General features: G+C 41.4%; 3 protein-coding genes across 7 annotated transcripts in view; 1 reads left to right on the top strand and 2 right to left on the bottom strand.

Moving 5' to 3' along the window:
* On the bottom strand, nucleotides 1–15,915 carry mtx3 (metaxin 3). 4 transcript variants are annotated; one of them, XM_085475264.1, is made up of 10 exons: nucleotides 15,807–15,915; nucleotides 6,057–6,192; nucleotides 4,160–4,229; nucleotides 3,606–3,682; nucleotides 3,429–3,521; nucleotides 3,172–3,354; nucleotides 2,984–3,060; nucleotides 1,948–2,105; nucleotides 1,597–1,685; nucleotides 1–1,452 (listed from the first exon to the last, which is right to left on the bottom strand). In XM_085475264.1, exons 2-10 carry the CDS (start codon nucleotides 6,147–6,149, stop codon nucleotides 1,357–1,359), a joined length of 936 nt encoding a protein of 311 aa, XP_085331390.1. In that variant the 5' UTR covers nucleotides 6,150–6,192; nucleotides 15,807–15,915; the 3' UTR covers nucleotides 1–1,356. The 4 variants fall into 4 exon arrangements, with proteins under 4 accessions (XP_085331390.1, XP_085331389.1, XP_085331392.1 ...); XM_085475263.1 differs by having other exon boundaries at nucleotides 1,927–2,105; nucleotides 15,807–15,914; XM_085475266.1 differs by lacking the exon at nucleotides 15,807–15,915 and having other exon boundaries at nucleotides 1,597–1,724; nucleotides 1,963–2,105; nucleotides 6,057–6,186.
* Nucleotides 8,669–23,553, top strand: thbs4a (thrombospondin 4a). Its single transcript, XM_085475256.1, has 23 exons — nucleotides 8,669–8,957; nucleotides 9,731–9,928; nucleotides 10,032–10,279; nucleotides 11,927–12,029; nucleotides 12,124–12,215; nucleotides 12,990–13,041; nucleotides 13,129–13,328; nucleotides 18,901–19,038; nucleotides 19,135–19,215; nucleotides 19,293–19,445; nucleotides 19,578–19,682; nucleotides 19,778–19,885; nucleotides 20,143–20,302; nucleotides 21,225–21,343; nucleotides 21,426–21,478; nucleotides 21,562–21,646; nucleotides 21,751–21,847; nucleotides 21,936–22,114; nucleotides 22,196–22,244; nucleotides 22,329–22,525; nucleotides 22,644–22,816; nucleotides 22,904–23,043; nucleotides 23,138–23,553. The coding sequence occupies exons 1-23, from the start codon at nucleotides 8,876–8,878 to the stop codon at nucleotides 23,191–23,193; spliced, it is 2,868 nt and encodes a 955-aa protein (XP_085331382.1). The 5' UTR covers nucleotides 8,669–8,875; the 3' UTR covers nucleotides 23,194–23,553.
* The window catches only part of serinc5 (serine incorporator 5), a 17,934-nt gene continuing 16,127 nt past the window's right edge, over nucleotides 23,549–25,355 (bottom strand). For both annotated transcript variants that reach the window (XM_085475260.1, XM_085475261.1), the window contains exon 12: nucleotides 23,549–25,328. In XM_085475260.1, coding sequence (XP_085331386.1) covers nucleotides 25,184–25,328 — 145 coding nt within the window. In that variant the 3' untranslated portion in view covers nucleotides 23,549–25,183. The remainder of the gene's footprint in view (nucleotides 25,329–25,355) is intronic.

A 25,355-nucleotide genomic window follows, 5' to 3' on the forward strand; every position in this document is an offset into this window, starting at 1 on the left:
CCGTTTTTATCATATATGTAATTTAATAGACACTTACAGATTGTGAGCAACAGACATTACAAATATAATTTTGGATATATGTATCAAAATGATGAAGGACACAGTTAGCATGTTGACACTTGTACAAGACACGAGAAGTCATGAAGGCACACTTTTCCCTTATGGTCCTTACAAGACGGCTGACCAGCATCCCCCCCCCCTTCCCCCCAGCACATCTGTTTCAGAGCACGGTGCTTTCAAGGGCATGCGGCCATGAAGTGAGTTTTTGAAGGTCTGAAGTGAAGAGAAATCATATAAAGGAATCACACGGAGTACAAACACTTCATCGAGGGAATTTCTAACTTTGTGGTCCAAATTATAGTGTTTAAAAAAACAAAACAAACCAAGATAACTAATGAGACATTTCCAACCCTTTCAGTCTGTGGCACAGGAAATTATAGCAGCACAAAATTGAAACAAAACTGAGCGAAAATGGTAGCGGGGAAAAAAGAAAACGAAAGCAACAGCAGAAGTGAGTATTTTCTTACAGCCACATGACATCGTGAACAAAAAAAAAAAAAAACATGATCCTCGGGTCACACACAAATATAATGCATGGATGGCCCTTCTCTCACCTTCGTGTGTCTAGCAACAACATTTTGAACAAGCTGCTCCTTTTTAGAGGAAACAGGAAGTCAATTTCATTGATTATCCTCATAACAATATTTACAACTGTACACTCTGTACACAGCAGAGGAGCTGAAACAAAGTTAAATAAGTTAAATTAGTTACTCTTATAGTCATGTCCGCGCACATACTGTACATTACACCCATTCAAATGTGAACAGAATTTATGGAACATTTTAAAGTGGACACGAGGAAGGTACTTAAAATAGATCCTTGGTGGTAAAACATGTTAAGTGCTCTAGCTTAAAAGTGCTCTACTGTAGTGACCAAGGTCTCGAAGGTGTCCTTTAAACGAAAGAAAAAAAAGAGTGAAAAGGTTCAAAGAAAATCTGCCGAGTGGTCCACATTCAGAGGTTAAACTGTGCTGCTGATTTTCCCTGCTGAACTTTTTCTTTGAACTTTCTGTGTCTTTCTCATCAAGCACCACTTCACAGCAATCCATCGCTGACCACATACATGCACGCTTCTTTTTTTCTTTTTTCTTTTTTAAAGCCTCACATGCACTGTCACTTCTCTTCCAAACAAAATCTCTCATCGTTATCTTAAAATAGCCTCTTGTATTTATATAGTTATGCTTCCATTCATTTTTTGTTTGTTTGTTTTTTAGAGTCATGTTCTGAACAGCATCTTATGTGTGCAGGGTGCTGCTCTGCGATTCATAGAGATGGAGCAGGATTTAAAGGTCAGGTGTTAGGCAGGAGTAGAGCTTTTTGCACTGGACAGACTGGGTTTGGGCTCTGGTCTGTGGGGTTTGTGCTGTGGGCTGCTGCGCAGGTTGTCATCCATCTACAGCAAAAGGATGTACAGTTTAGTTAGTGCCCACAAGCACAAGCGAGAAATGAAAACACACCAGAAACACGACTGAGATGGTACCTGCAGAAAGCAACTATGAACCCATGCAAAAGAAGAGAAAAAGGAAAGCAGAAGCACCTTTTCTATCAGATTGGACTCTTTGTTTACAAGCTGAGTTAGTTTCTGGAGGTTGGCATCCATTGTTTCCTGAACAGGTGGGAGAGGACCTGGAGAGAGATCAGGCGAGGGAGCACAGACAGAAGAAGAAGAAGAGGAAAAAGTAGAAAGCAGACAGTGAGTGGAACAGGAGCCGTGTTAGACCATTTAACACCCAGAAGTAAAACCAACAGAAGAAAGAGAAGAAAGAAATATGTGCGAAGAATTAAAGTGCTGATGATGTTCTGTGTAAAGATGTTAGTTGTTTCAAGCGCTTAAAAAGTAAAAGCTATAACCACTATAGAGTATTACCAGCTTGTGCAGCAATCTTACAAAAGTGGTCCGAGCTGAAGTAGACTGCGAGGATGTTGTCACAGAAGCCTGTAAGGTTATCCAGCTGTCTGAGATGGCTCTGCAGAGGGCTGCTGGGAAGACTGGCTTTATGAAGGGGAGCCAGGAAACCAAACGCAAAGGCATCCAGACTGGTCGGCCTAAGAGCACAAACACACGCATGTACAGAAACATACACTCAGACATGTCAGGACTTGACTTATAGAAGGTCTTCATAAACCCTCAATCAGAAAATCTGTGAAGCACTTTTTCCCTGCACAAAATAGAGCTGCGAGATTAATCAACTTTTCATTTAAAATTTCGCCTTCATGACAAATTATGGAAAACAAAAATGATGCTTAAAATAAAATATTTTGTTGTGATAAAATATTCCTGATGTTGTTTTTCTCCTTCCTAAAAACTTAAACTCACACAGTGTTTAATTCAGCTTGAGCCAGGATGATGGGAAAAAAGTATTTTATTAAAAAGAGCGATCACAAAGGAGTAAAAGTTGTAACCAGACTTCTATATATGAGCTAACATGGGATCTGTCCTCATCAGCACTTGCAGGCTCATGTGGTGGAAGCTCAGGCCGGTGGTCACTCCATTCTGGGCTAAAATGCTGACACGTGCTACCAGAGAGTAATGAGAGGGCAGGAATCGAGCACGCTACAAGAACCAGTGTCGATCATCACCAGTCAAGCCCTCACATGGAGCCCCCAAAGGGAGGAGAAAGAGAGGACAGCCAATAAACACTTGGTGAAGAGTACTCCAGCTAAACACCCAGAAAACCTACATAGGTGAAGGACTAAAGAATAAAGAACTTTGTTTATTCCATGTATTCATTTTTAATATGTTTTCAGCTGAATTGAAATCCAAGGAAAAGCAAAGATAAAAAAGTTCTCAAATAAATCAGAATTATGCGAGTTTTTCAGGTTTTTTTTAAGTCTATTCTGCTTCCCCATAGCAGTCTAACTGTGGAGTGTATGAAAGCTTCTCTAACTAAACACAAAAAGTATGCAAACACTGGAGAACTCACGAGTTGCCAAAGAAGAAGTTAGCTGTTCCCAGTCTGTAGGAGAGCAAGTTCAGGCACTCTTTAGCATCACTGTAGATCTACAGGACACAGAGAGAGAGACACATTTACATTTCTGAAAAAACAGAATCTCACTCCAGGCGAAGTTTAAACTGTGTCTAAGCGATGCATCGGTACAGAGCGGCATTTACCTTTCCCTCCACCTCAGAGATTCTGTGCAGCGGTGCCTCTCCTGTGGTTAGAAGGATGCGGGAGAGGGCGCCGCTGGCCAGACGTCCTGGTACGAAAAAATTCAGCGGGAACGGCGAGCGTGAGGCGAACCAGGGCCGTGTTAGATTGGAGTAGTTTTCTGCATCGACCCAGAACGTGTGCAGCTGTGGGACGCAGACATCACCCTGTTAGCTTACGACCACATGTTGTCAGGGAAACGGCAAAAGGAAAGACTTACCAGAGCTGGTTGCAGCTTCTCCTCCAGCAGAGCGATGTAGGCCATCGTGTCTGCTCCTTGTCTGGCTGTCAGCTCATAGTCTGCATTAAACCTCTGTTTAAAAAAAAAATAGATGTAGAGATTTATAGATTTGGCTAAACAGTTTAGGACACATGCCGAAGAAGCAGGCACACTCACTTGTTTCCTCAGAAAGTTAAGAATTTGTGTTGGTTCTTGAACTGCAGTGTCGCCACAAACCAATTCTGGGACAGTCACTGTGATTAATAGAAAACACACATTAAAGTTGGGTATTACAACTGACTAATGTCTTATTAAAGACAATCAAGTTCATCATGCTCAATGTAATTTACATTTACCAGCCACAACAGGGAGGCTGGTAATGCTTTAATCATGTGTGTGCGTGCTATCAAGGAAAAATGCGGTCTCTTGAGAAATAAACTGTGGGAAGAACTGCCTCAGAGATGGCTCTGAGTACTCTGGCAGGCGTTTACACGGAAGAGTTTGTTAAGTCTGTGCCACAACCGTGCAAGACGCAGTCGCAAAACCTTTGCAAGTGTGCTGCATGAACAGATGCATGAACAGATACAAATATTTTAAAAGAATGCATGAATTATGCATTCTTTATAACTATATGTACAGTTATATATTCTTTTATGGGTTCACTGATTCTCTGTTTAAGGCATGCAGAGCATAAAACTGTAAGACTGTGTTTATGGGAGGGTGCAGCCCACCTGTAATTGTTTTCCATGTCCAGTCTATTGGAGAAACTGCGACTTTTGCCCCAGAAAACTTGGTGTATGCCTAAAAGAAAACACAGGTTAGGGAAGGTTTTTAAAAAATATATCACTTATAGTTCAAATGTAATGTTATGTTGGAACAAATGATCTAAGAGCAAAAGTACTACAGGATACAACTACTTTCAGGGAGATGAGTACTAGACTTTTTAGAGCCACAGTGCAGGACTGTGACACTTTAATCAAAGTTTTACACAATCTCAGTCTTGTAGTACAGATGAAAGCTCGCCGCAATCAAGCAGGACTTTGGCATCGACTGCAAATTCTAATTTGGCACAGGGACACTATGATTACAGCGCTCACCTTCAACAGCTCCAGGGAAAGAGAGAAAACGTAAATAAAATAACAAAAATTAGAAGAAAAATTAAAAAGGCATCAAAATAAAGACCAGCAGGTGCAAAGGTTAGGGCTACAGGGGACTATTGTAAAGGTGTGTCATTCCACCATGTTTAAAAAAAAAAACTTGGGCAGATACAGATATCTATTTTTGTTCTATTCAGATTAAACTATCAATTGATTTTTTTGGTGTTTTTTCGGTACAACTTGGCATATTTGTTCAATCCATCATGAAAGTGGAATCAAAATAACATTTTGTGACTAAAAGTTTAGTGTTAATAAAAAAATACTATACATGTTTTATTTAGCAGTATGTAACTTCATTGCATTCAGAAATTTTCACTAGTTGTCTTTTGCAATGTGAAGTTGTTTTTTAGTGTGTTCTCAAATATGAGAGTGTACAGGACAGCTTTAGCTTAGTTTTTTCAGATTTTAGCTAATCAGTATTCACACAGAGATATTCATGTTCAAACACTGGTTCGGATTTTTTTTTAATGGGTTGACGCACCAGTTTTCACAAAAATATATCTTGAAACACAAAGCACAAGTTTCAAACTGATCATTATACATGTTCAAACTTTGAACCATAAAATGTTTAGGCAAATTTGATGATTTGAATCGAAGAGACCCAGCTGCAAAAACCCTTTAGTAAAAGAAAGTCACTTTCAGTGTTTACAATGATCTACAACACACCAAACACAAAACAGCAAATCACAACATACTATAACTAAACCATAACTAAATCAATACATAATTATTTTCTAAATCAAGAAAGGTTTGCCAAAACAAAATGATGCATTCAAAACAAAAAAATTCCACATTTGCTTCCAAAAACATTAAACTACATTAAAACTTCTGTTTTTAAATTGAGTAAAAGGTTCAAGAAGAAATGAAGAGGGCACACTCTGTCCTGCTCCTTCGTACGATTAAATTGTAAGGCTGTTGAAGCCATCAGAGTCAAGAAACAAAATTATTCCATTAAAATCTGACATTTAAACTAAGAAAAAGTGTCACCTTGTGGCAAGAGCACCCAATGACAGATAACATGTTAGCAGCAAAAAACTGTTAATTTTCGGACGGTGTTATCAGGTTAGCTATCATCTACAGCTTTTTAGCGAAAATCCTTCAAATACACCTGAAAATATAAATATTTTTTTAAATCCGAGGCTCAACCAGCTGACCTTGAGAGATCACAGCTTTTCAAACAATGGGAGTGACTTATGACAGCCAGCTACACATGAAGGACAAACCCTGCAGCCAGCACAGCCGTGACTCTGTGCTTGGGACATGAAGTCCAGCTGGACACGCTGTTATTTTCTATCCTGCACATCGATGCGGCTAACTTACCAGGCAAGCTGCAGCAGGTAAGTTAGCACGGAGGCTAACCACAAAGGACGAGAGAGGAGACGAAAAGCAAACCGGAGACGTGACGTGCCGTTTTAAAAGCGGCTCCAGGTGCACTGAGCGTGTTGTGTTTGTAAACAGGCTGTGAGCTTACCAGAACTATGAGGGACTCGGTGTGAACAGAAGGCAAACCCCAGTCTCCTCCCCAGCATCTCAGCTCCATGGCAGCCGCCATGTTTTGGTTCATTCAACGGGACACTGACGTCACGGGGTACCTTTCACATCAGAGCCTCCAGGTTTAAAAAAAAAAAAGAAAGGAAGGAAGGAAGAAACAGAAAAAATCAAGTCACATAACAAATATTAAGCATTTTCTGTAACTCTTTTTTTAAATTATTAATTCTTTTATTTATTGATTCATAATTCAGTACTGTTCTTTTTTTTTCTTTTAAAAAAGCGTTGTTTTTCAGCCAAATTATTTTAAACAAAGATACTGGCCCAGCTTCTTCATGGCTGCTTCCACAGTGTGAAACAGTCTCTGTGGGACTGCAGGTCACATGGCAGCAGCATTATGTGTTTAGGCACGTACCATAGTCAGCTTGGGGAAGTTCAAACCAATTATCAGAGTGAAGTAGAAAGGAGATTGCATGGTTGTTGGTGGCAGACATGCTGTCATTTATTTTCCCCCACACAACCATCTCTGGGGTTTACAGAGAATGGTCCAAAAGGAAGTGAGCAGCAGTGCTCTGGGTGAAATTACCTGGTTGGTGTGAGAGGAGAATGACCACACTGATTTGAGCTGACAGGGAGGAAACAGTAACAGTGAAGCCAATAATTTATTTTTATTTTTTTATCAGCGAGGTATGCAGAAGAGCATTTTTAAGACATAGTACTTTGAAGCCTTAAGGCAGGTGGGCTTCACCAGATACCTCATCTGTCAGCTAAGAACAGGAAACTGAGGCCACAGTTCACATGGGCTCACCAAGATTGTACAGGGAAAAACAGGTTGCCAGGTCTGATGAGCCTTTACTGCTGACACATTCGGATGGAAGGGTAAACAGAATGAAAGCACGGATCCATCCTGCCTTGGATCAACTGTTCAGACTCCTGGTGGTGGTGTAATAGTGTTGCAAATATTTAGATATTTGGCACACACAGATGGTTCCTGGTACTTACTGAGTATCGTTTAAACGCCACAGCCTACCTGAGTATTGTTGCTGATCAGTGTGCCCATTGTCAGATGGCTGCTTCCAGCAGGATAACAAGCCATGTCACAAAACTCAAATCATCTCAGTTCTTCAGCATGATAGTGAGTTCAGTGTACTCAAACAGCTCTCAATCCAGTAAAGCATCTTTGGGATGTCATGGTTTGGGAGAGTCACATTCGATATTTGCAGCAACTGTGTGATGCTATCATATCAATATGGACCAAAATCTCTCAGTAATGTTTCCAGAAGCTTTTTCAATCTATGCCACAAAGGATTAATGCTGGTGAAGGCAAAATGGGGTCCAACCACCTTCTAGCAAGTGGACAGTGAGTGTATATTATACAGCAGCTACAGTAGTTCTTAATTTATCCTTTATTTGTTCCCTGCCTTGCTCCTTAGATACTTCCAGGCAAATTTGGAGCTATGGTGATGAGGTTAGCAAGAAAAGCAAATACTCAGTGAATAAATGTTAATTGTAATTAAACTCTTTGATCAGCAACTAAGTCATGTGGTTAATGTTTCTCCAGTGTTTTATGCTGCTATTATGGCAATACTTCAGAGCCAGAAATGACATGCTGAAAAAGTCATATCACTCAGTTTCTCTTTAATGTTCTCTAGTTTCATACATTTAAAACAGCAATCTGTCACGAAACACTGATTTATTAAACAGCAGCAATGGAACAAGCAATCGTTTCATATTTAGATTTCCATGTAAAGTAGTAATTTCCATTTCAGTGTTATTTTATTGATTATTATTTTTACCCGCCAGAGCAAAACGTCTGTCCAAGAGCTGATAGGCAGACTGTTAAAGACTGCCAGGTGTTTGTTCAAAGGCCAAGCAGCCAGACACAGGCAGATGTACCGCAATAACGCACCGAGGGATGGTAAATGTCTCTCACTGGCTCGAACCAGCAGCTGAGATGTTGAAATGTACTTGAGGTTAGTTAAAGGAGAAAGCATTAAGACGAGCACCAGACATCTATCATCAAATGTTTCCAGGACTGAAAACTGCCCCGAGCCTCGCCCTCTCTGCTCCTCCTTTCCTGCATTCTCCTTCTCAAAAGAAGCTTCGCAGAGGTACAAAGAACCCGTTACATTAAATCAGTTTAAAATTAAAAACATCTGCTGTAGATTTATGCAGTTCAGCTGGCTTACTGAGGATGAGCCAGGGCATCGGATCCTCGTTTATGGCACACATTCATGATGTTTGTGAAAATATAACAACAGCCAGCTGGAACCAAAATGTTCCTCCCTTGAGCTTCACAGGCATCTGGTTGGCTGTCTCTATACAGTGTGATTTAGAGCACTTTTCAGCTACTTTATTACAAATCCCCCAATGTAGCATGACTCTAAATAAAAAAATGGGTCATAAATACATAAATCCCACACACATTTAGCTCGTATAGTATGTGGAGAGAAAAAGTCTGACAGTCATTTTCAGAATCAAACAACTTTCCAATTCCCTTTTTTAGTTTTACATTTCTTGTTTACAAATTATTTAATCATAATTGATCTAGCAAGGGGACACTCCCCCGCCCAGACTATTAAAATGGTCTCTTCACTGTGCCACTTTCGTAACAGTAGCGGACACTCCCCTTTGCTTTAAAGGCTGTGGCTGTGGACACAAGACCATCTCACCTCTGCTGAGATTTTGGTTCAAGATCTGGAGTTTTTATTTTCAGCCTGTGTGAGATCAGCTTATTGATCTTCAGGAGGACAGTTCAGAAACAGGACTTCTTTTGAGGTGTGCCCCCCCTTTGAAGCGCTGATGATTGGTATGTGCGTCAGAGCGGCAGCTCTGTCCCTGCTGCTGCAGCATCTGGTGCTCACTGTCACAGCTCAAGGTGTTGGTAAGTGCTGGCGGCATCTCGCTGTGCATGCCCTTCTGCAAAGCATGACATATTTTGTTTCTGTGTTCTTTATATGTTAAACTTAATCTTTTCTGCTGATATATTCCTAAAAAGCTTTTGTTTGAAAGTGAGTTGCACAAAAAAAGGGAGGGAGGGGGTAGCTTTGGTGATGATGATTGCTGGAAATTAGGTTGGCTTTTTTGTGGTTGTAGAGTTTTATGTCCAGGATCCAGAACAGTCTGACCTAAATAAGGTGGTAGAAGGACACTAACCGTCATCTGAGAACTGCATTTGCAAATCTTTGATTTTCCTGGAATCTACATGCAGATCTTTCCGTGCAATTTCTAGTCACTTTGTATTATTACTGAAATTCCACTAATGGCAATGTGAAAGTGTGTGAGTGGGTGTTTGTGTGCGTGAGTGTGAGGCAGCGGGTTTGTTCCAATGGAAAAAGTTTACTGCTGGACCTTTCTGCAGCTCCCGTCTACCACACCATAAAAACACACAGCAGGGTGCTGACATGAATGCACACATGTGCACACGCGCAAACACACATACACAAGTACACCGTGACACATAATAAAACACCACAGTGCACTGACTCAGCAGCAGCAAAACAAAGTGTGCTGGGAGTTGCAGCCAATAAGACAAAATACTGAAAATACTTAGATGAACTCGTCATTTGCTTTGTTTTAAAAATATGTCTTTTCTCTTAAGATTTCTTCTCACAATCGTGGTATAGTGCTAATCCAGTGTTCTCCTTCCTGTGTTAGTCTACGACCTGCTGGTGTCACCAGACTGTCTGCCAGACTTGCTCCAAGGAAGCTTGAAGAACAAAGGAAGAGATGAGGCTTTCCTGCTTTCGTCCTTTAGGCTCCACAGCAAGGCACCCACCTCTCTCTTCAGTGTCATCAACCCCACAGACAACACTAAATACCTTGACCTCACCATGCAAGCCAAACTGAGCAAAGGTGAACACTGACACATACTGAGGAGCCTGTGGCAAATGCAGGCCACTCTAGTCTTTGTTTTAGCTTCTTTACAGCTTTCATTCAAGCATCTCTATATCTGCAGTGACTGTTCGTTACCAGAAGACTGATGGCAGATATGGTACAACCAGTTTCAACCATGCATCCCTGGCAGATGGACAAGAGCACCACGTGATGCTCCATGCCAGCGGTCTACAGCGTGGCCCTGGTCGTGTTCACATCTATGTAGACTGCAGGCTGGCTCACACTTTGGATGGTGTGCCAGCCGCGTTTGGGTCACTTCCACAAGGTCCCAACAAGGTGGCACTCAGGACGCTGCAGTCAAGAGGACAGGTGAATGAGAAGTTTGTAGCTGAGAAAGAAAAAAAAAAGTACTGACGATATGGTGCATGGAAACAAAAACAGTGACGTTTCAAGATCTCATTTTGAGTATATTATTTTGAATAAGAAATAACCCCATGCTTCTCTTCAGCCCGGCTGACAAAGAGTCAGAGCTCTGTTGAACTGAATATTCGGTTGTATTGTAACTGTAACCAGTAATGACTTCATGAATTTCTTTAAAAATAACATTTTAATAATTAGAGAAAAAAATTACTCGCAACCATCTCACAGATGTATCATTACATACAGCTGCTTTCAATACTATTGATATTTATTTAGAGTTTTTCCCTCTGATCTTTTTGGGTCAATGCCAGTAATTACTTACTCCAAATCATCAACATGTCCTTTAGACCCCGTTCCTACAAGAGTGCTCAAAGAAGTCCTACCATTAATTAATGCTTCAATCTTAAATACGATCACCCTATCTCTATTAATCAGCTCTGTACCACAGGGCATCAAGCTGGCAGTAATTAAACAGTTACTTAAAAAAAATCACTTCACTTAGTTATCTTAGCTAATTATAGGCCAATCGCAAACCTTCCTTTTATCTCTGCCACGGCAAGTAAGATGAGCCGTGTGGAAGTAATAAAGGAGGATTCAAACGCAGGCTCTTGTAAAGGTGTGAAGGTGGTTTATTAAACACAAAATAAAAATAGACAAACGGAGAATGAACTAAACTATACTGGGAACAACTAACTACTGAACATGAAGGAAGCTAGACGATGGTGACAGCAGGGAGACCACACGACTGGAACATGGTAGAAACACAGACGAGCCAGCAACTACTACAGCAGAAGACTCAGGGAGATTACACACAGGTGGGGGACACAGCTGGGAGTAATTAATGAGACGAGACAAGGGAGGTAAACTGAACACACCCACATGAGACGCAGACCTTCACAATAAAACAGGAACAAGACATCACTACGCAAAGACGCAGACCAGACACAGAACTAAACCCACACAAAACATGAGAACACAAACCCTGTGAACAAAACCCTAAACCAGAACCACAGTAGTATAATTTATCGTAAATAATCAAAACACCAGAGAACCCCAAAACACTCCATAATGCAAAAATAAACCCAAAACATAATAAACTTAAAATGCTGGGTCGATATTAGATATATGATTTCCTCTTCACACACAAAGGTTAACTATGGCGTTCCACAGGGTTCTGTGTTAGGAACAATTCTGTTTATATCATACATGCTTCCCTAGGCAGTATCCTTACAAGGCATAGCATACATTTTAACTGCTATATAGATGACACCCAGTTCTATCTGTCAAAGAAGCCAGAAAACACACACACACACACAAGTCTTAAAAACATAAAGACCCGGGTGACCACTAATTTTCAGTTTCTAAATTCAGATAAAACTGAGGTTATGGTTCTCTGCCCTAAAAAAATAAGAATGAAATATGATACGACTAGTCATTATAATTAATTATAATATTATAATTAGAATATAAAGTGCTTTGAGGCAACTGTTGTTGAGATTTGGCACTATATAAATAAAATTGAACTGAATTTAATATTCCAATTAAACATTCTCACTCTGCTCCTGTAGTTTATTCTGTTGTTGTTTATTCTATAAGGGTGAAGTGACAGACTTGAAGCTAGTAATAGAGGACACCATAGACAATGTGGCCACTCTGCAAGACTGTACCATGGATCAAGCTGAATCTCTGCAGCTGCTGGGTGAGTTACATCACACTGACTCACATCACTGGACATTTCTCTTCTTGCAGATGCGATTTTGACTGTCTAATTATGATTTGCAAAATCCTCACAGCTCTGCAAGGTGGCAGGATGATGCAAGATCAGGCCACCATAACAGAGCTGAAGAGCATGTTATCTGAGATGAAGGAGCTGCTCAACCAGCAGGTAACCTTTTCTGCATGCTGTTCTTGTGTCTCTCTCTCATGGATAGCTACTTGGATGGATTCAGGGGCTAAATACAGAAAAAAAAATAAAATGAAAGGGCATCCGAGCATTTTTAACACAGAGCTTCAATAAGCAGATCTATAATGATGATGTTGTTTATTGCTTTTATGGATGTTTTTCTGAATGCACTTTGATGCTGAGATAAAATGAAATGCCTGGGGGATGCTGGTAGAGAAGAGACTTCCTAGGTTGTTTGGTAAAATAGGCTGCATTTAAAATAAAAGACGGGGGTATATTCACAACAGAATTGGTTTTGCATTGTAACATCAGCTTTTTGCTGTGAAATGTGAGAATCCAGACTGTGAAAACCTGCTGCTTTTGTCTGAAGGTGTCTTGTTTCAAGGATTTGTGTAACCCTTTGCATCAGACAGCTGAGTAAAAGCAAAAATCACACATTCAACGTAGCAGCAGATAGAAGTGCATGGTTTCAGATTACCATCTAAAGCAAGGGATTTATTAGGCGATAAGACATGAAACTGAGAGCCGGAGGTGATAACAGACTATTATCACATTACAGAGAGAAATGCTTATGTAAGGAAACACTTATCTTGGCGGAAACACATTTAAAACCTTATCAAGTCTCAGTTGCATTTTTACAAGTTATTGAAAGGTAAAAATCTGGTTTTCCTCCTTTGATAAGCTGTAAAGTGATGACACTAATACCCAAGCTCACAGTTTATTAACAGTTTTACACTCTGTGTCTTTGTGCCTAAGATTAAGGAGACACATCATCTGAGGAATATCATCACAGAGTGTCTGAGCTGTGGTAAGCAATACAGAAACAATGTACTGATTTACAGTATTTAGACACTAAAGGGACCTTTTAACCTTTATCTTTGCCTGTGTGCTCCAGACAGAATTAATGGCGATCCAAACAAACATCCTGTTCCAACGCCTCAGAACTTTGTCATGCCTGACCCCCCGGCTCCGTGCCCACTTGGGACCTGTTTCAGACAGGACATGTGTGTCCGTTCCCCATCGGGGTCTTTCCAGTGTTCCCCCTGTCCTGATGGATTTACAGGAGATGGAGTGTATTGTGATGATGTAGATGAGGTATGAATTGAGTACAACTGAGTCCAAGTAGCACTATACATGTGTATATAGTGCTATATATATATATATATATATATATATATATATATATATATATATATATATATATATTAGGGGTGCAACGATACTCGTATCGATATTGAACCGTTCGATACAGTGCTTTCGGTTCGGTACGCATATGTATCGAACAATACAAAATTTGTCATTTATTTTATCAACTTTCCTTCTAACGATGCTGTCTGTGTTGAGCGCTCAGTGAATCTGCGTTCGACTACTCCGCCTAGGCTGCACTGTCGAGCGCAGATCCACTGAGCGTTCAACACAGACAGGATCATCAGAAGGAAGAGCGCAGGGCAAGCTAGCGAGACAGAAGTTAAGCTCTCCTTGCAACATGGCAAATTGAACCTCCCCCACCCTCATTCAGATCTGGCGTTTGGAATTATTTTGGTTTTCATGTGACGTATGACCCTGAAGGTAAGCGCGTCATGGACTAAAGTAAAACAGTATGTTGGATGTGCCACGCAATGCTCAATTACATGGGTGGGAACTAGTGTGTTAGCACAGTTAGCTCGTTAACGTGTTGGCCGTCTAGCCCCACGCAGGGGTAGCTCGTTAACGGAGATTTGCTGTGTTGTGGCGTTAACATCATTTCAACGAGATTAACGCTGACAGCACTAGTGGGAACACAACGAATATGACTGCACATTTACACCGACATCATCCTAGTACAAAGACAAGTGGAAGCAGACAAAAACAACAAGCATGCATGCTACAAACTTTACCCGAGTCATTTAGACAGCCGTTAGCACATGATTCTCCTTATGGGGACCTGCTATGTTTAATATTGTGGCGAGCTCAGACAAGGAGGAGACGGAGGTATCGTTTGGTCTTGCTTCCCGTGAGCTAGCCAGGAAGCACAGCCGTTTATTGACATCTGCAGAAGAACACTGCCGCTAGCTAACTGCTCAGCGCGGAAACCGCACAGCAACAACAACAACACACAGGGCGCCCTCTGACCCCGGAAGGACACACCTTCGCAGCGAGAAGGCGTCACCCGTCACTATGGCAACATAAACAAAACATAACTGTACAAACAGAACCCCGAACAGCCCTGACCCACTACATAGCCCCCACCTAAGGGGTCAGTCGTCCCCGACGACCCAATTACCCCACACAAAGTCCTGCAAATGTCCAGGTGCCTTCTTTTGGCGCACCGGCCAGTCACGACTGGCGGGGGAAAAGTCACTCGGTCAGAACATGGGGTGCCACCATCATCCCACTTCTGACACCAATGTGGCGAGCTCAGACAACGAGGAGGAGACGGAGGTGTCGTTTGGTCTTGCTTCCCGTTAGCTAGCCAGGGAGCACAGCCGTTTATTGACATCTGCAGAAGAACACTGCCGCTAGCTAACTGCTCAGCGCGGCAACCACACAGCAACAACAACAACAACACACAGGGCGCCCTCTGACCCCGGAAGGACACACCTTCGCAGCGAGAAGGCGTCACCCGTCACTATGGCAACATAAACAAAACATAACTGTACAAACAGAACCCCGAACAGCCCTGGCCCGCTAGAATATGCTGCTGAGAATATAGCCCAGAAGAAGCGTATAGTATAGCTTTTATTTTGGAAAGAGCCATTTCTCTGTAATAAACTCTCTTTTCCAAAGATGAGTGATTCCTCAATCAGATACAGGTGTTACCGCGCCAGATCCGCGGCCCCGAACCGTAGTAAGGAAACCTCTGGCAGTTACTTGAAGGTTCCGTAACTGACTCGTAGCCGGTGTTGTGCCAAAAAGTGATTGTCTGCCAAAAACTGATTTCCGGTATTTGCCAAAAAGCGATTGCTCATATTTAAAGTGCTATAAGTAACTTGTTGGGCTATAATATGTTAAACATATGTCAAATGCATCCCTTATGGATGACATAAAGTCATCTTGAGCCACAAACAACATTCGTGTAGCAAGATACAAGCCGCAATCAGTTTTTGGCAGCGACTTTTATATAACCTTTATTTATGCAGTAAAAAAAATCTCATTAACATTAAAAATGTATTTTGTAAGAGTAAGTTGCCCAACAGGACAGCAGAAATGGCAGCAAATATTACAATAGTTCTGTAAAAATATTTTAAGTGGGGATAAAGGACCGGATTGGTTATAATGTAAGTACAAGTTGTAAAGATACTTAAAAAACAGATAATTTTTTAATTCTTTATGTAACCCCTTTGTATCCCCTGTTCACCGAAGTCTATTTACGAACATACGTAAAGATATTACACATAAAAAATACACAGAAACACTGGAAATCAGTTTTTGGCAGACAATCACTTTTTGGCACAACACCCGGCAACAGCTTACTATACAGGTCAACTCCGCTAGCAAAAAGATCGAAGGAGGCGTAGGAAACTGCTTCACCGAACTTTATTTCTTCTCTAAGGCACGAACACCGCGTACAGTGGGCTGAAACAGTTTACTCACAGCGAGCATCGCCGACACAACTCTGGCTGTCGAGGGAGTTATTATATTCCTTTTATTTATTTTCTTTTCATCTCTTCTGTAGCTAACCGTTACTTTTTCCCCTTCTCCGCTCTCTCTCTTCACACACACACACACACACCAGGTAGTCCCGCTACACACATCCCGAATACGTTTCCCATCAGGCTTCATCCTTAAAGGGCCATGCCTGTAACGCAGGGCTTGCAAAATCGCTAGCCCGATGTCCCGGGGCTAGCGATTTTTCCAGTCGGGCTACCAAAATCTATCTCTGCCCTGCCCGTCGGGCTATTGTAGGAAGGAAAAATATATGTCAATGCTTTTGCATTCTTTCGGAAATGTAGCTGGGTAATTATGTCATTGGCATCGGTGAGCCACTGTCAATATGACATATTGAAATCGCGTTTGAATTTGCGCTTGTTCTTTGCTTTCACTTTGCAAATGTCCAGGTGCCTTCTTTTGGCGCACCGGCCGGTCACGACCGGCGGGGGAAAAGTCACTCGGGTCAGAACATGGGGTGCCACCATCATCCCACTTCTGACACCAATGTGGCGAGCTCAGACAACGAGGAGACGGAGGTGTCGTTTGGTCTTGCTTCCCGTTAGCTAGCCAGGGAGCACAGCCGTTTATTGACATCTGCAGAAGAACACTGCCGCTAGCTAACTGCTTAGCGCGGCAACCGCACAGCAACAACAACAACAACAACACACAGGGCGCCCTCTGACCCCGGAAGGACACACCGTCGCAGCGAGAAGGCGTCACCCGTCACTATGGCAACATAAACAAAACATAACTGTACAAACAGAACCCCGAACAGCCCTGACCCGCTACAATATGCTGCTGAGAATATAGCCCAGAAGAAGCGGATAGTATAGCTTTTATTTTGGAAAGAGCCATTTCTCTGTAATAAACTCTCTTTTCCAAAGATGAGTGATTCCTCAATCAGATACAGGGCTCACGAAATCGCTAGCGATTTTTTCCAGTCGGGCTACCAAAATCTATCGCTGCCCTGCCCGTTGGGCTATTGTAGGAAGAAAATATATGTCAATGCTTTTGCATTCTTTCGGAAATGTAGCTGGGTAATTATGTCATTGGCATCGGTGAGCCACTGTCAATATGTGACATATTGAAATCGCGTTTGAATTTGCGCTTGTTTTTTGCTTTCACTTTGCAATCGCGCAAACTGTGTATAGAGAGCGACAGCACTGATTGGTGAGTGATGATAATTTGCGCACCAATTCCTCTGACATCGTCTTATCAATCGTTAGCTTACTATGCAAACATGACAAGTGAAATCTCCCGCAGCAAGCTTAAACATATGAGAGGTTGATCACGCAGAGAATCGCTGACCGTGTGTGTGTAAAAGTAGCAGGATATATATTTCAGTTCTGCTGAGCCAAATAAGACAGGTCAGGGTGAAGAAGTGACAGCCAAAGAAAAGCTTACCACAAAACGGAAAAGTTATGACAAATCAGACTATAAGGCAAAAAGAAAGTGCAGCTTTATGGTTTCATGGACAAAAGAATTTCTGTGGCTGCAATATGACGAGCTATATAACCGGGGCTGCACATAAGTGGTCCGCAGGTGCGCATTCGCTGTCAAAAAAAACAACAAAAAAAAAACGCGCACAAGATATGAAGTTGCAACGCGTGTTTGCATACATAAGATTTTCTGGAGGAGGACAGACATTTGTTTAGAACTCTTAAAGATGTTGAAGAAGCTCCTTTAAGCAATTACTTTGGTGTTCCTCTACCTCCAAACAAATGTCAGAAGGAGTCCGAACCACAAAAGAAGCACGTATTCTCGGAAAAGTGGTTGCAGGAGGTGAGCTGGCTTCAAACAAATGATGAACGCACAGAGATGTGGTGCGGAATGTGCCGTGAAAATCCCACTCTAGCGGACAAAAACAGTGCTTTTTATATGGACGCAAACGCGCGTTGCAACTTCTTATCTGGTGCGCTCTTTTATTTTGACAGCGAATGCGCACATGCGGACCACTTATGTGCACCCATGTAAATAACATAATGTTCTGCCGGGTGTGTTGTTGGTTTTCTCTCGATTTCTGAGTCGACAAGCGCCTTTGTTACTGGGACCAGTCATTTTAAGAAAGGCCCGCATTAGAACCCATGAGAAATGCAAGAAATGCATTATTGCTCAGTCTGCAATATCTTTCCCAGAACAAACACCAATTGCAAATAACATACTAAAAATAAACCTGAAAAATCTGTTTAGAACAGCGTACTATGTTGCAAAGAGTGAACTACCACTGGCAAAATTTAGCAGTCTTTGCAAACTTCAAAAAGCAAATGGCCTCGATCTTGGTTCCACTTGCCTCCCGTGACTTCAGCGGAAATTTCAAATTCAGGATCTGACACAGACTGATTCATGTCCTACACAGTTCTTACAAGTTCATAGAAATTTCTGTTCAATTAGAACCAAGTATTTGAGTTGATGATTGTAATTTTTATACAATGTTGTAATTTGTTTTTCAACAATTTTTTGATTAATGTTTTGTTTCCTTTACAATATTATACTTTAATGTATAATATTGTAAAGGAAACAAAACAGGAAACAAAACATCAATCAAAAAATTGCTCTCTTTTTTATTCGGGCTACTTATATTTATTTTGGGCTACCAAAAACTGAAGAGTCCCTGCCCGAAGGGCTACCAGGGATTTTGAAATTTTGAGAGCCCTGAGATAGATTTATTTTTTAAATTACTTTTGTTTCAGCAACATTAAATTTAAAAACTGTACTTTTGAGTTAAAATATATATTTATAATTTTAATAAATGACAAATTAAAAAGGCATGAACATTTTTTTTGTATCAAAAAAATATCGAACCGTGACACCAAAGTATCGAACCGAACCGTGAATTTTGTGTATCGTTGCACCCCTAATATATATGTATGTGCATATATATATTAGGGGTGCAACGATACACAAAATTCATGGTTCGGTTCGATACTTTGGTGTCACGGTTCGATATTTTTTTGATACAAAAAAAATGTTCATGCCTTTTTAATTTGTCATTATATATATATATATATATATATATATATATATGTTTGTGTTTCAGTGCCAGTTTAATCCATGCTTTCCTGGTGTTCGGTGCGTAAACACTGCTCCTGGCTTCCGCTGTGAGAAATGCCCCCGAGGATACACTGGACCAGAGTTAAATGGAGTAGGAGTTTCATATGCTAAGACTCACAAACAGGTAAAACAAAATAATGCACTACATAAGAGTAATTCCGTTTGATTCACTGCTTACAAAAACTTTTATTTCGTGTACTTTATGCACACTTTCTCTCAGGTGTGTGAAGACATAGATGAATGTCTGGGTCCGCCTGAGAATGGAGGTTGCACTGCCAACTCACACTGCTACAACACAGCTGTAAGAACACGGGATCTGCATGGTGCATGCTTTCAGTGTATTGTTTTTTCACATTTCTGACTCTGAACTCTGCACAGGGTTCCTTCCGCTGTGGAGAATGTAAAGCTGGCTTCACAGGTGACCAGAATACAGGCTGCCATGGTACCAGACTTTGCCCCAACGGTCAACCAAACCCCTGCGACATCAATGCCGAGTGTGTTGTGGAAAGAGACGGCAGCATTAGCTGTATGGTAAGACTTTGTGAACAGAAACATAAATATGAATATGAATAAGTTTATTGTTGTGCCACTCTAAACAGTGTATTGAAAATGTCATCACCACCCACCCCGACCCTCTTTTTTGCATGTGTGTATGTATGTCAGTGTGGGGTTGGTTGGGCTGGCAATGGCTATGTGTGTGGAAAGGACACAGATATTGATGCATACCCTGATAATAAGCTTCGGTGCAGAGACAACAACTGTATCCAGGTACTACTTTCAACATACCCCACCTTCTCTCACATTCAGTTCATCCCAGTGTTAAAAAAAATTGTGCTGCTTGTGTTTTCCTATTCGTTTTCCAGGATAACTGTGTGTTTGTGCCAAACTCTGGCCAAGAGGATGCAGACAGGGATGGGCTGGGTGACGCCTGTGATGATGATGCAGACAGCGATGGCATTATTAACATAGACGTGGGTGACTTCAGCCTCTGCATGTCTGGCATGCAGTGAACTTTGACTTTATTTATTTAATTTTTTTAAAGCATGACAGATATATTAGCCGATATATTCCATTGACCATGAAATGAAATGAAAATTTAAACAGTAAAAAAGTGATGGGAGAAACATACTCCAGCCAGGAGTGTTGACGTAACATAAGTTATCCCCCAGAACTAAAAACAACTAGCTAATCCAATCCAATATAATCGGTCTTCATTTTTCTAACCCAGGATAACTGCTGGCTGGTTCCTAATGTGGACCAGAGGAACAGCGATAAGGATGTCCATGGTGATGCCTGTGACAACTGCAGAACAGTCGAAAATCCTTCACAGAGAGATACAGACAGAGACGGTCTGGGGGATGAATGCGACAATGACATGGATGGAGACGGTGCGTGCGCGTCTGTTATTATCTACTTAACACACAATAACTGTTTTACTCACTTAATTTTGTTTTCCTTTGCATCACCGAGTGTCAATGAAATCACTTCTGCAAATAGGTTGAGTGGTCATCATAGTAAAAAGTGTAAAAAACTGACTGTTAGTGACTTTATTGCATAAATTAACCATGACTAATCGGGGGGCATAATGTGAAAACAAACAAACATGAAAAAGTAATTGAACCTTTTTTAAAGGTTATCAGGTTACACAGCATGTCTGGATCAGCGTGTCCAGACAGGATGCAGACAGAGACATTTTTGTTGCTTCAACTGGACTGACCTGTGCTTTATCTTTCCAAAACATCCTCCTGGTCTGTTTCTAACCCACATCCTCTACCAGTTAGGTCACTTTTTGAAAAACAACTTTTGTGTAATTTTAAAAAAACAAACAAAAAAAACAGTGTTGAATGTAAAAATGTTCCAACTGGAATTGTAAGCCTGTTTTCAAAAACCTTTCTCACATACCTCATTTGATTGGCCTTTCAGGTGACCTTTCATTTGCGCCACTGGAAACACAGTTTATTAGCACTGTGTTCCCACATGCAGGCATTTACGCATGTTGCATGTTTAGACTCTGTTTGGTGGACGCTTTTTGCTCAGTTTGGCAGTGCTCCGAGCCTCTTGATCGTTTGGTTTGGTCTTTAACTCCAAGGCTGGATTGCTGAGTGCTTGGTCATGTCTGTCTCCTCACTAAAAGCATTTTTCCACAGTCGGCCTCCGCCAGGCATCGAAGGCCACTGGAAACTATTTCACCTTCGTCTTAAACAAACACTGCCATCTGTTGATGTGTTTGACTGTGCTGAAGTCTGCATTCTGTCAATGTTCTTTTGTTTTGTTTTGTTTTACACATATCCTGATACTTTCTGTCCTCAGGCTTGAAAAATATTCTCGACAACTGCCCACGAGTCCCCAACCTAGACCAGAGAGACAGAGACAGTGATGGGGTGGGAGACGCCTGTGACAGCTGTCCTAATATGGCCAACCCCAACCAGGTAACAAACCACACAAGGGCATGAAACCGATTCATCAGCTGTGACACATCTGACCACCAGTGTTTGTTTTGTCTACCCTCAGTCTGACTCAGATGATGACCTTGTAGGAGATACCTGTGATGATAATATAGACAGGTAAAGCCCACATCATGATCTATGGCGTAAAAGTCTACAAACATCTGTCAGACCTTTGATTTTCCCTACCTCGTCTTTGTCAGTGACGGTGACGGCCACCAGAACACAAAGGATAATTGTCCCACAGTCATCAACTCCGATCAGCTGGACACGGACAAAGATGGAATGGTGTTTATCTCTTCTTTCAGTTTCATTCATTCAATCCAGCAGCAGTTCATCCTATATAGTCCTCAATTATCCACCAATTTGTTGTGTTTTTTTTTTCTTGTTAGGGAGATGAATGTGACGATGACGACGATAACGACGGCATACTGGACGAAGACGACAACTGCAGACTAGTTGCCAATCCAGACCAAAAGGACTCTGATAGTTAGTATCTTTTCTGTGTTGTGCTTGGATTTGCAGGAGCGAGCGCAGCGCGAATTACTGTTTTCTAAGCGGCGTCGCTGTATTTCAGACAACAGACGCGGAGACGTGTGCGAAGGAGACTTTGACAAAGACGACGTCATCGACAAAATTGATCACTGCCCAGAGAACGCTGAGATCACCCTGACCGACTTCAGAGCCTATCAAACCGTGGTGCTGGACCCAGAGGGCGAGTCTCAGATCGACCCCAACTGGGTAGTTCTCAACCAGGTAAAAATGATAACATCACCTCAGTTTCAGAGACATCGATAACAGTTTTTCTTCAGCTTCACACTAATTTTTTCCTGACAGGGCATGGAGATAGTGCAGACCATGAACTCTGACCCTGGGCTTGCTGTAGGTTAGTATACTATCACACACCCATTCATAATTCCCTTACCTAAACTTAATCAGCGCTGATCTGCGTTTCGTGTTCAATTTGCAGGCTACACAGCTTTCAGTGGCGTTGACTTTGAGGGAACTTTCCACGTGAACACAGTGACAGATGACGACTACGCTGGCTTCATTTTTGGCTACCAGGACTCCTCTTCCTTCTACGTAGTGATGTGGAAACAAACAGAACAAACCTACTGGCAGGCCGCGCCCTTCAGAGCCGTTGCTGAGCCGGGAATACAGCTCAAGGTGTTGAGGATTAACACTTTCCACCATAAAGACCTCCACTGTACCGTTTAAAAGAGTATATATCAGTAAAGATTTGGTTTGATGAATTTATGTCTGATCTTTGTTTTTTAATCTCCAGGTGGTGAAATCAAAGACAGGTCCTGGTGAATATCTGAGGAACTCCCTTTGGCACACAGGACACACCGTTGACCAGGTGCGTCTACTGTGGAAGGATCCCAGGAACGTCGGCTGGAAAGACAAGGTTTCCTACCGCTGGCTCCTCCAGCACAGGCCGCAGGTTGGATACATCAGGTACAAACACATACACCTCGTCACGGACACGTCCACGTTCGCTCTGTGTGAACTGACTCAGTAGTTTCACTTTGTGTATGGAACTAGGGCTCGCTTCTTTGAGGGTTCAAATCTGGTGGCGGACACTGGTGTGATCATTGACACCAGTATGAGAGGCGGGCGCCTGGGCGTGTTCTGCTTCTCTCAGGAAAACATCATCTGGTCCAATTTGAAGTACCGGTGCAACGGTAAGCATCTGCAAGCATCGGAAGACAGTCGAGTCATCCATGTGAGATGTAGGTATGCTCATTTGATTTTTCTCTTTGTTTGCTTTTTCCACAGACACTATACCTGGTGACTACCAGGATGTGCTCAGAGCACAGAATGAAGAGCAGTAAGACACAGGAGAAACAACTTAAGCCCTGCTGTAAACATAGATTAAAGGGGCAGAGCGGCGGTGCTCTGAGCAGAGAACTAAAGTCAGATTAATGTCAGAGGAAACATCATGGGCAGTTTTAGGGATTGCATTTTGAAGTTTTAGGAAAGCAAAACATTGGGCATTATATACTTAAATGCAATGTAACTGAAACAGTGCATTCACTTTGCAGTTTTTGTTTATATCTCTGAAATATCGCCTTCAGTTATCCAGTTTATGAATGCCCTGTACATCTTAAGTACAATAAAATACATAGCATTTTGCAAAATTCAAAGCATGTTCCCATTATTACAGTTAATAAATAAAGACACCCTGTGTTGTATCAATGGATGTTTTATTGAAAGAGTGCAAGCAATGCAAACTCCATGGCACCTACTTCGATTTATTTCAAGCATACAAGATGTTTCTGTGGTAGTATACAGCCTTCACAGTGGATCTTTTGATTCATTTTTTTAATATATCAAAGTTGCTCAGCACCACAAAATGTCTACATTCATACCAATAATTAAAAGGCAGGGGAAAAAAGTTATATAAAGCAAAAAAATTCAAACAAAAAGCTTTCACACATCTTGGATGGTTTTCCAAAATGTATGTAGAAATTATAAAAAAACTGAAAAAAAAACATGTTAGGAATCCAATTAGACAAAAGAAAAGCAAGAACTGAAGGAATTAGATACAAAAAAGGATTTGCTTGTGTTATATATATTGTATTTTTATACAATAAAAAAAACAGTTACATAATAAACACAGGAGACCCTCTGAAACAGGTATGTATGTAAATTCGGCAGTAAACTCAACATCCAGTGTTGAATAACTTGCTGATAAAAGCGGTCGTGCTACTTTATTCTGACCACAATGATAAAATGGACGCATGTAACAAAGACGAGGCAGAAAGCACTTATAACTGTACAGAAAACAGCTGGTTTAAGTGTCTATGTATGCATGCAAATATATAATGCTTTCAGTGAGATGTTTCTCTGTAACAGATTAGTAAAGAAATTAGTAAACTAAGTATTTTCTGGTTTTCTGACATCTACCTTTGGCAAATGTTTCTCATCTGTGTCACTGCAGCTCTTTGAGAGAGGTGGCGCTCCGCTAACGTCACTCTTGCATTAGTCAGGTTGATTTTTTTTAAGAGTGCTGCCGTGTACAACAGCGACGATGACTGGAAACCTTTCAATGACATGAAATTTTCCTAAGAAAAGATCTGGCTCAAAGGGAGCACTGACATATTAAAACCTTAAACATTTTGCTTTGAATCTAAGTGGAAACTTCACAACACAGAGTGTCTAATATTAAAAAGAGCTGTTGCATAGAAAACCTCTACAAAAGGGCACAATATAACAAAGCGTCAACATGTACAGCTTAAACACGAGCCTGAGAGATGAGTTCAACAGAGTCAGGGACAAATCTAATTCAGTTCACACCGTATTCCTTTTTTGATTCCTTAAGACACATTTAAATAAATACAATATCTTCTGTAACATCTTAAACTTGAAATAAATATGTCCCAAAACCTTGATACAACTTTGTGATCTGACTGTACAGAACTAAAATGCCTGGGTGAGCGTGAAAGCAAGAGAGACACATAAAGAAACACACTTTCAGGTCTGAAGTCATCTTTAGGGGTTGAATGATTCCCAATGTAACTCAAATCCCATGATTCTTCATCTAGTTTCAAACCTGTAAGCCATAGAAAACTTTGTGTGTCAGTGGTGCTAAAAGAAATAATAATAATAATACAAAAAACCACCATCAAGGTATTAACAGCTTAACATTGTAAAACAAAGTAAACACTAGCATATAAAATAAAAGGCAACAGATAATCCTCCATGTCAAACACTGAGGGTAGTGTAGGGTTGTGTTTCAAGGTATGGGAGGTCTGTGGTAGTCTCTCGGCCCAGAGTGTAAGCTTCCACCCGGCCACATCCAGACCACAAGTGATGTTATAACTAGGCCACAAAGCGCTTTGGGCAGACGATGGGGGCGACGAGGGTCCACATGTAGAGGATGAGACACACCCAACAGGAGGCCATCTTGACCCAGAACACTGACCAGCTCCCGTCCAAAAGCTTCTCAATCTTGTGGTTGTCGTAGCTGCAAGAGACACGCGGTAAGAGAACT

This window comes from Copadichromis virginalis, linkage group LG12 (genome assembly GCF_057382275.1).
Source record: "Copadichromis virginalis isolate Kocher_CV1m ecotype Utaka linkage group LG12, C_Virginalis_male_GT1.1, whole genome shotgun sequence".
Taxonomy (NCBI): Eukaryota; Metazoa; Chordata; class Actinopteri; order Cichliformes; family Cichlidae; genus Copadichromis; species Copadichromis virginalis.